General features: G+C 32.8%; 1 protein-coding gene across 1 annotated transcript in view; it reads right to left on the minus strand.

Moving 5' to 3' along the window:
* Nucleotides 1-6,691: 6,691 nt before the first annotated feature.
* Nucleotides 6,692-11,061, minus strand: part of LOC106459516 (neural-cadherin-like) — a 115,986-nt gene continuing 111,616 nt past the window's right edge. The window contains exon 28 of the mRNA XM_022386277.1: nt 6,692-9,433. Within this exon, the coding sequence (XP_022241985.1) occupies nt 9,174-9,433 (260 nt within the window). The 3' untranslated portion in view covers nt 6,692-9,173. The remainder of the gene's footprint in view (nt 9,434-11,061) is intronic.

Below are 11,061 nucleotides of genomic sequence, written 5' to 3' on the forward strand. Positions count from 1 at the left end.
ACTCAATATAAAATGAGACCAAAAATGTGAAATATTACAAAATGAAAGATAAACTTGCAACGTTCCTAAGTAAAAGTTTCATGGTAGAACAGCCTTAAGTCTACGGATTTACAATGCTAAAATTCGGAGTTCGATTTCTTGGCTTTGCTGTAAAATAACCTAACCAAACTTAAGTGAAAGAGAATTTTAAAAAATGAAATAATTTTCATAAAATCCACCATATAGAAAGAATAGAGAAAAAAATAACAAAAAATTTAAAATAGGGAGTAAACAAAATATTATATATATATTTATATATGTTATTACTGTAAGTAAGACTATTAGATAAAGATAATAATTAAAAACTTGAACGTAGAAGTTTACGTTTTAACTCTGTGTGTGTGCTTGTATAGCAAAGACATATCAAGCTATCTGCTGTATCCAGCGAGGGAATCGTTCTAAATCCATAGACTTACCGCTCTCCCAGAAGAAATGTTTGTAGCTTTCATGAACTTGCACGATCTTTCTGGAATTGTTTGTTTTTGAATTTCGCGCAAAGTTACACGAGGGCTATCTGCGCTAGCGTCCTTAATTTAGCAGTACAAGACTAGAGAGAAGGCAGCTAATAATCACCACCCACCGCCAACTCTTTTACCAACTAATAGTGGGATTGACGGTCTCTTTATAACTCCCCATGGCTGAAAAGGCGTGCATGTTTGGTGGGATGGGGATTCGAAACCGCGACCCTCAGATTACGAGTCGAGCGCCCTAACCACCTGATCATGCCAGGTCCTGGAGTTGTTAGCATATACCAGAATAGCTTTCGATTTTTATTTAAAGAAAACAATAGGAATTTGAGATAAAATTTGTTGTAAACGTTAATCACGTTTTAGTAGCTGGAAATTTTGTATAAGAGACCATGAAATGTTCTTGAATTTTGAGTGGTATGTAATTATAAAAGAACTGTTAAATATTTTATTGTTAGACTGTTTCTTGTTGAATGTTGCTGGCATTTTGTATTCGTTTATCAATTTTAGACTGTTTATATCTTCTTTGTATGAAAGTTTGTAACTGTTTTCGTCAATACACGTTTTCTTGATGCGTATGGTTTGTTGATTACAAGTAATATTTCATTTAGTGGGGCTGGGTGGCAACTTTAGTAATGAAGACATTGTGACATCGTTAAAGAATATGTATGTGTGTGTGTTTTATTAGTTTTGTGGAAGATAGGGTACGAAAATAATTTTTAAAAGATTCAGTAACAGCAGTCCAAAAAAGTTTTTAATTGATTTTTTTAAGATCTGTCATCATTCAATATCACCAATAAATATCTTAGTATAATTAAAAGTGATCTCGGTACCCACGGCATTATTCTTAGTCTGAATGTAAAGCTCGTTGTTTAATTTAAAGATATTCAAGCTCAAGTCAACTCAAGCATGTCATCAGGTGGAATATTAGTATAAAGGATGAAAACGTTCATAGTTCAAAAGAATCCTGCTGGGAGGCAGTGGTTCTCTACCATTAATGTCCTCAATGGTATTGATAAGATGTCTTTCATATAAGAAGTAAGTGTAGTGGGGATGTGTTTTATGTCCTGGTCTACATAAACAGATAACTTATCAGTTACAATGTTTGTATTATAATTGACGAAACGACCTGACTAATTATCATTGTGCAATTCAGATAAGATATCTATGGGTATGCCTGTTTGTGTTTCAAGTATTGAAATGTGTAGTTGTTAATTTGTTCGGTTTGGAGAGAAAAGCCTGTTTGTGTTTTAAGTATTGAAATGCGTGTCTATCAATACGATTAGTTTGAAGGAATTTTTTAAGTTTGTCATTGACCGTATTTTTGAACTGCATTTTAAGATCATGTAGTAGTTTTTTTTTTGTTTTTTTTTGTAGAAATTGATGTGATGAAGTTGATGGTAAGAATAACAATGGCACAACCCTATTAGTAGGTTTGATTATAATATTTGTGACAATTTAAGGTTCTTGAGGGAAGTGTTTTTTTGTTTTTTTTCGGGTTGAGGTTATAAGTATGTTTTGATGAATTAAAAGCTTGGATAATTTCATTTTTTTCCCGTTGATTTATTATGAATCGCAAAACTACTCAATAGACTATCTGTAATGTGCTCACCACGGGTATGGAAACCTAATTTTGAGCTGAGCCGCTGGGGGACTTTTTTCTAGTAGCCTTATCTTATCTCTCTAAATCTGATTTTCTGTTTGTCGAAGGAGTTTTAAGAATATTTCTCTTTGAAGGTGAATGTGGGTTAGAAATAAGAAAAATTAGATTTATTGTGAAAGAGTTGGTTTTTGAAGTTAAGCTCAAAGCTACACAATGGGTTATATGTGCTCTGCCCAACACGGATATCGAAACCTGGTTTTTAGCATTGTAAGTTCGCAGACATACCGCTGTACCACTGGGGAGCTGTGAAATAGTCCGCCGAGCTATAATTTTCAAGCGAATTCGTTAATGTTAGAAAGAACTTCGGATCTTTTAACAGAATTGTTTGTAGGGCAACAATTTAGATTTTGACATCAGTCAGTTATCTGTTTAAAACATTATATTGTAATTGGCTAGTGTTCTTTGATTTTCTGTGATAAGACTAATGCGATTATTAGGGTTATTAATAGGGATATTAGATTCAGAAGTTTCTTTACCAGTAGCTGGTGATCCATGTGTTCCTATATTATTGTTCGAGATGTTCAAAATGAAGAAGGTGAGGTTAGACTATACACAATATTCGCTAGAAACTATTTTTCGACCAAACATTATCTGTTTTGCTCTGTTGCACGTTATCCCTACATGACAATATAGTAGATGTTTGTCCCAATCAGTTTGGTCAAGCATAATAAATTCTGAAACATTCTTATTTTTAACAAACTGGGGGAGACAGGGTGAAGTGTGCATCTTCGCTACATTCATCACCCCACACAACTCGGCAAACAACTGACTATTGAAAGTAGCTTCTTAGTTTGTTTGTTGAAATTTCGCGGAAAGATACTTGAGGGATATCTGTGCTAGCTGTCCCTAGTTTTGAAGAGATAGACCACAGGGAAGACAACTCAACACCACCCAGTGCTAACGAATAGTGGGATTGATCGTCACATTATAACGCCGCCATCGTGGAAAGGGCGAGTATATCAAGTGAAAGTTTCGAGTTTCAGACTCACAAATTGCGAGTCAAGTGTCCTAACTACCAGACCAAGCTCCTTGGTCCATGTGGATTTCTCCAGGTGCTCCAAATCATGTTAGGTCAGAGACCCCAAAGTTCAGACAAAGTCATTCTTAATTAAGAACTACTGACCAAAGTGAAGGCAATCAGTCGGCAGCATCCACTGCGTACATAGATATTCTTAACCGAAAAGTGGGATTGGTTGTCAGTTATAAAACATCCACAGTTGAATGTGAATAGTATGCCCAGCAGCATATCATGGCTTGAACAATTGACCTTCTGATCCACAGCCCAACATTTTATTGCTTTACTTTACAATATAATTTTCTGCAGGCCATTTAGTTAAATAGCTCATTATTATCACGATGAACTGTTTCCATTAATTGCCTATGGTAGTGCTTCAATACTAATTACAGTCCATGCTGTTCTTCCAAGACCCCTTTCTTTCTCAACAAAATATACAGGTTTGAATTAAATGTATCATATACTTATGTTCTGCTCAGTAAAATGATGGTCCAGTGTCTTCTGAACATTAATTTGCTCAGCTGCTAGATAAAGAAGTATTTTTAATAGGAATGCCCTTGATTATACTAAGAGAAACAATTTAGTTTGGCCTCACGTTTTCTATAAAAGGTGTTGCCGTTTAAGTAAGTTCAACTAAAATGAATACACCTTAATCTATGTAAGGTACGAAAAGAGCTACTGTTTCAACATAGTCTTCGTGCATATCTTTTTCATCCAGTTTCTTTGCAGATAATCTTTCTTCCACGTTTTTACTAATGTCTTTCATTCACGATGAATTACTAGTGTATAGTAAAAGCTGTAAAACTCCAAATGTAAAAACTGACAGAGATAGAAACCATGGTATTTTATAGTTAGACATTACACTGTACAAATTCAATAAAGTAATATTTCCCCTCATTTCTATGGAAATCATATTCCATGTTTTAAATTAATTCGTATTTTCTCTCTCAGTTTTGCCAGGTACGGGCTTGCCTAAAAACGTTTCTAGACTTGTGTTTTAAGTTTGTATACCCAGAGCATGTTTTGACTTTTGTTATAACGTTTCATGCAGCCACTTAAAGCAGAGGGTTATACCAAATACACATTGCTGTTAAGATACTCAGTATCTATAGATTCATAAGGTTGAGGGCCCTCAGTCAATATGCGGAATATTGTGCTGAGAAGCCTCCAGTGACACAGCGGCTAGTCAACGCTAAAAAAAAACTGGTTTAGATATTCATAGGAGGCACAGCACAATATCCAATTGTGTAGTTTTGCGTTTAACTACAAACAAACAAATTGTTCTGACAATGTTTGGAAACCCAATGGTGTAAGGCACATTAATGCATCCATTATAGCTAGCTAAATGATTTGTAACTAATTCAAATAAAAATTATAGTCATTACTTTTCACGTGGTTAATCTTGTTCACACTATGACTACATATATAGCGCCTGAGCCATTATGTTGGTCGTATCCTATCTAGCCAGACGAGTTATAATATTAGGGGGAAGGTCTCGTCAACACTGGATATGACAAATATAGCGTGGTTGACATAGCATCTTCTATTTTCCTTTCATTTGTGGGTTCTTAAAAATACCTTAAATATTAATTTTGATTCAGTGAAAGTTGAACCAAAGTTAACAAAGTCACGTATTGTATAAAGGCTCGACTAACACATCTTGATCTATTACTACACGCGAGTTAGACTTGTCCACTTTGTCGTGGAACAATGCCCTTTTTAAGTTCCTTTGTATAGCATCTCATTAAAATCATTTAATTTAGTGAAACAATATAATTCATATATTAACTTTTAGGAATGACTTCTGAATGTGTTGGGTCATCTTATTTTGAATGTATATCTTCATACAGATATTAAAATGGGCAGTGTGTCAAGCATTTTCAAGCTGGTGCTTTGTTTTCATACCTATACAAGTTGGAAAGCTGCTTAACAGTGCATTACAGACATAGTTCCCAACATGAAATTTCAGACAAATTTCATATTATCATAAAGGTAAAATCATCAAAAAAACTTGGATACATAAGATCACATCCAAGTTATACAAAAAAATATTTTCTCTTTGAGATTAATAAAACCACGATGTTGACAAATCAGATTGGAATGAACATATTGATTTTAGCAGCAAACATTGGATACATGTTTGTAGCTTGCATTTTATTTAATAATATTTACGAAGAAAATTAAGTTGTTTGATGGTATTTATTGGCAAAGAATTATTTTACTCTGTGTGTGTGTGTGTGCTTTTTTAATTCCAGGTACATGAAAAAATTGTACACGAAGAAAATCTTTACATGATTTTTTGGTGGACTTAATTGTTTTTGTTGTATTACAAACAAGTTTAAACTATCATAACCCCCATTTTCTTAAATTACATACTTTATCATTAAGTGAAATATCAAGATATCAAAAGCTTTTAAAGTTGTAAGATAATCAATGTCTTAGTGCTAATATCTCTTATTTTGTATACGTGATAAAATGTACTGAAAACTATTTGTAGATTATATTGGGTGGAAAATGCCAGTGTCTTTAAAAATGTTGCTGGACTTATAACAAATACAATAACAATACTGAATATGTTGATAAATCACAATTTCAAGGAAAGTTAATAATACACAAAGGTGTAACCAGTGTTTGGAGACATTTATAAAACTCATCTTAGCTGTAAGAATGGTAGTTATATACAATTAATCTTTCCTTTAATACAATATTTTTCTTCTGATCAAAAAGTTAATTAATCAAAATAGATCAGAAGTCCTAGGAAAGTTCAGTTGGTAATTCCCTTTTATCAAAACCAAAATTAATTTTTGTTTTCATCCGAGTCATAAAACATTTATGATCAAAACACACAATTAATAATAAGAAAAGCGACTGAAATGATACGGAAGAAGACAGTTTTATTTCAACTATATGGTTTGAGTTAAAGATTTAGTGCAATTCAGTAGTTGTTGCACGTTTTTGTGATAAAACTAAGTTTAATATGTAATATCTCAAACAAAATAAAATGTACTTCAAAAGCACCCACAGAACTGTGAAATTTCATGAAATTATACACATTTTACTGTTTAAATAGGGTACAAGTATGAAGACCTCATTGTTGCTGAAACTTTGTAATCTGTAGTCTTAGTGAACTTTAGAATCAGACCTATCACCTAAAAACATAATACGTTGGACAAAGACATATTTGAAATTCTATGTAATAAATATATAATTCATTTGGATTTAACATTCATAATGTGTATCTATCATCTTCTGAAATTTTAGTGAAGAGATATTACTAGAATCACTAGATAAAAGAAATGGAATAAAAAGGAAAGTCTCAAAAGCAGCACAGTTGTTTTCAAATTTATATCACAATTAATAGTCTTACAAATCATAGTTACATACACAAGCTGATTGATACTAACAGACTGAAGGCAAGTTTTATATTTAGAAAAAAACCAAAACTGTGTCCTAAGTTAATCTGGAAAGTGTAACATGTGCTTCCTTAAAGAAAATTCACACTACATGCTGGATCTATATATCATTTATTTGTTCTGAATCAAACAAACTGCCTTGAAAGATACTTTTGGCTACAATAAAGTCATGATATAAAACGACAATGACATAAAATGATGAAAAATGTCACAAGTCAGTTCTAATACTTGGAACACAATGGAATACATTAAACCACATGAATCAGAATACTATACGTTTGAGAAACAAATCTGATTTTAATTTCTTATACAGTGACATTTGTTTGTTTGAAAAAATAAGAAAAAAGCCCAGTGTGGCAGGATTTCGCTTCAAGGCAGGGATGGTGTTAGACTAGTGTTCTGAACAAGTGTGGCATACTGTGTAACTGAGCAGGCACTTTTTATTACTCTTTCTGTTACTATAATGCAAGTAGTAAAATTATTAACACATAGTCATAACTTACTCCATACAAAAAAAAAAAACATGCTTTACCTATTTTTTACTGAATTAGTCACTTTGAATTTGTGATACCTGTCAGTCAAAAACAGTGTGATTTAACAAATTTCATGGATGGCCAACAACAACAAAGTTAAAACATACAGACTCCAAATGATGTTAATGTCAGCTGTTACATTACCATGAAATTTTCTCTCTTTCTATATGTATATAGAAACAGAAACCTCATTTAATCCACACTCCTACAGAACACAATATCCTGCCTAACTTCCATGTGCAACTTTAAAGTCAATGAGAGGCAAGTGCACAGCACTTTGGTGTACAATACAAAAACAATATTAAAAAAATGAAAATCATTTTAAAATTCACTTATGAACTTAAAAAAATATGAACAAACAATGAAAATGCACAAATATCACTAATATTGAGGACTTTTTTTTTTCTAATGCTTACAGAAATACAAATACACATCTTTAGCTCTTGATTCCTCCTGAGGAAAGGCTACTTAACAAATAGGATCCACCGATTTCTATTTCATACAAGGATAACTACATAAGATCTTTCATCTTATTTATAGAGAGAGGTCTTGGTCATGTACTGTACCACATAAACCACTTAAAAAGTTGGTGTTAATGAGATGTGGCAGTTTGAGCTGTAGTGTTTAGCTTCCCAGTAGCCATCTTTATGGTGCTAATTTCAATTTCAGTGAAGATAAGACAAGGTTAGATAAACTATATAGGATGGTGCCTTCTTCCACAGGTGCTAGCTGTAGGCAAACTTAATTAAGATATGCTATAACTTAATCGTACAACAACTGGATCAAATGCTTTGCTCCTGGACTTGTAATTTTACAATGAAGGACAAACTAAACGTAATGTGGTGCTATCTATGATAAATACTATTAAAATTGAGATTACATATTTCAGAAACAAGACAACCATGCATGAGATGATAAGCACAATAACAGTCACAGCATGTAGAAGACAACCAAGCACCAAATCGTGACACCTTTATGTAAATATATCTTTCATTTAACTTTTTTTTTTTGTTTCGTTTGGAATGCATCTAAATAAAACTGTGTTCATAAGTCACTCTTGTTCAACCTTGTATATGATGTAGTTGATATCAAGCTCTATCCTTTCTTAATACCTATCTTCATGTAAATGCCTAATGGTGCCATTACAAGGGTCTTGTTGGTCCATTCTAAGTGATTCAACAAAAAAAGAGAGAAGATGATTCTATTCAAGCAGAAAACTACTTTAAGTATTTCTAATTGCTAAAAGCAATGATTGTATAAATGCTAATGATCAGTCAGAAATACAAACACATGACAACAAATACATTATTATACAAGCTAAAGATTATCCTCAAAAAGATAACCAAACAGTGTTGAGCAGGCAGAAGATAGATCAGTTGCTCCTTGAACTTCCCTTTAGAACCAATGAGCGAGTAACAAGACTTACACAACATGCCTAGAAATTCTTACTTTACACTACTACTCTTTCAAGTTTCATTAAAATGTGACCTCTCTATTCTTCCATACACATTATGTGTCTAAAATACACTCCAGACCAGGGTCTGACTGAGATTCGAGCATTATTAACTATCACAAAAAAAAATGCTTATGCTGTAAAAACCTCTTAATATCTATATCAAACCATAAAAGCCCAATAAAAACTGACTCTTTAAAATACAATATAACTACAACAAATCTGACTGAAAATAATACCCATCACCATTAGTGTAAGTCTTTTGACAACAACCAAGCACTATGAATTACAAGTCAAGTAGACAAAAGCTTCTAAACACAGCGAAATATGATAAATATTCCATATGACATCAATTTTGCCAGTCAAAGAATACGCACAAAATATTGACTATAAAAGAACATGCTCTTACACATACATACACACACTGTGTTAAAGGGTTACTACAACAATTTTAAGGTCACACTGTCTCTAGGTGGAAGAAACTCTTCCCATGTGAATCTGTCACTGGTCCTAAAGGGAAAGAACACATCCAATGGAATGATTTAGTAGAGGTATGGCCAGCAACAAGGTAAGTGTGTAGTGATGACTGACTAGTCTTCTTCACTTTCGCCTTGACCATACATATCAGCAAGTTTGGAAAATCGGGGGCCCCATCCATTAAGGTAGTCAAAGTCTTGCTCATTATCATCAGTTCCTGAAGCCAAAGAGCTGAGTGATCCTGCTGTGCTTCCACTCCCTTCATAAGCATAGTTTCGCAGGTCATCAAATGGTGGGGCATTGGGATCATTGTCTGCTTTATCCAGATGATCTTGTATGAAATCTCCAACATCAGGCTGCCCACCAGGTGGCACTGTTTGATCAAATTATAATACAATTTATAGATTATGGACTGAGAAATGAATAAAACATACTGCACTCAGCTAATCAAATGTATACTACTACTACTTGATGAAATTTATGTCTTAAATATGAACCAAATTTTTGTCAATTTTCCAATAAGTTTAAATTGTTTCCTAGAAAACAAAAATCTTTCAGCCTTCTACCTATTTAGCTCAAATGAGAATACCTGTTGATTTGCAATGAAAAATGTATCAAGAAATGCATGTAATAGATTAACTGTGAAGTCTCTTTTATATATTAATATGTCAAAATGAAGATGTTATAAGATTTCCTAATGTTTTTCAGAATTATTAGGATTTACCACCAAGGAATCTTATTTATTTGATATAATACATATGATAAAAATGATGGAATTGTGTTAGATATACATACAACAGTTCATTTTAAGTTTAGTATGAGAGTATTATTTACTTTATATTGTGTGAGCATTAAAGTAAGTTATTTTTAGGAGCAATAGTTATGACAAGTTTGCTTAATTATATTGTTTACAAATCATTTGTTGTGAATTGATGTCATGTTACTCCTCAAACCTTCTGTATTTTCTCATTGCTTTAAGTAAGTATTGTTACATCATAACATCTCATAGTTTGTAGAAAGTTCAAGGTCTCAGTTGGGCAATATGTATATAGGCGACTAATTTAGTGCAAGTAAGTTATTAAAGGAAAAAAGAGATAATTATAGACTGGGCGATTGAGAGTTTTGCCATAATGAGTGAATAGTGACAACTTTTAAAGTGTAATAAATCACAGATTGTATTTTAATAACAGAGTAGAGAAGAAAAATTTGTCTTATCAATTGGGTTCTAAAATAACCATCCTGCGTGAACTTTTGAAGAAAGAGTGAGTTATTTAAAGCTCTGGATTCAACTGTGGTAATGAACTGTGTAACGAAAATTTGTATGCATGTTTGACTTGTTTTAAGATATTATTTTAAAACAAGCGAACTGTGTACTGTTTGTTTATCATTGAAATTTATTGGCAACAAGTCACAGATATCTACTGTAAAGAATCATAGGCTTATAACCCTGACAAATTGCAATGGCATTAAGCACCATCACTTGACAACTTGTTGCTTTGCCATAATGAAAAACAATGGTTGGGGGAATTGTTCCTTGAGTTTGAAGCCTATATGTCACAGAACATGTGTTGAAAAGTCATCTTTAGTGCTTTTGAGCATGCAAGTCAGATTTACATCTTAAAAGTTGCAAGCTTAGTTAATGTACAATAGGGATGCAAGCCTAAAAAATCTAGAATCAGAGCAGAAAGATAGGAATGATTTAATTTCTGCATTAATCTTCCTACCATAAGCAATGCTGAATTCCCATGAAGTAAAGTATACAAATGCATGGTTTACGTATTATGAATGATTTAATGAAAGGCTAATGAGTAGTATATTCAGAATTACATCTCTGCAACATCTGAAGTTATGGTAGATGCTCTTTGTTATTTTTACCTTTAGTTTACTTTATAGTTATCATGTAGCTAGGGTATGATCAAAACGACATAATTTGGGGTTAAAAATCAGAATGATTTTGCCAGAACAAGAATGGTTGACATCTCTGTAGTTAATAATGGTTGG

This window comes from Limulus polyphemus, unplaced genomic scaffold (genome assembly GCF_000517525.1).
Source record: "Limulus polyphemus unplaced genomic scaffold, Limulus_polyphemus-2.1.2 Scaffold28, whole genome shotgun sequence".
NCBI lineage: Eukaryota > Metazoa > Arthropoda > Merostomata > Xiphosura > Limulidae > Limulus > Limulus polyphemus.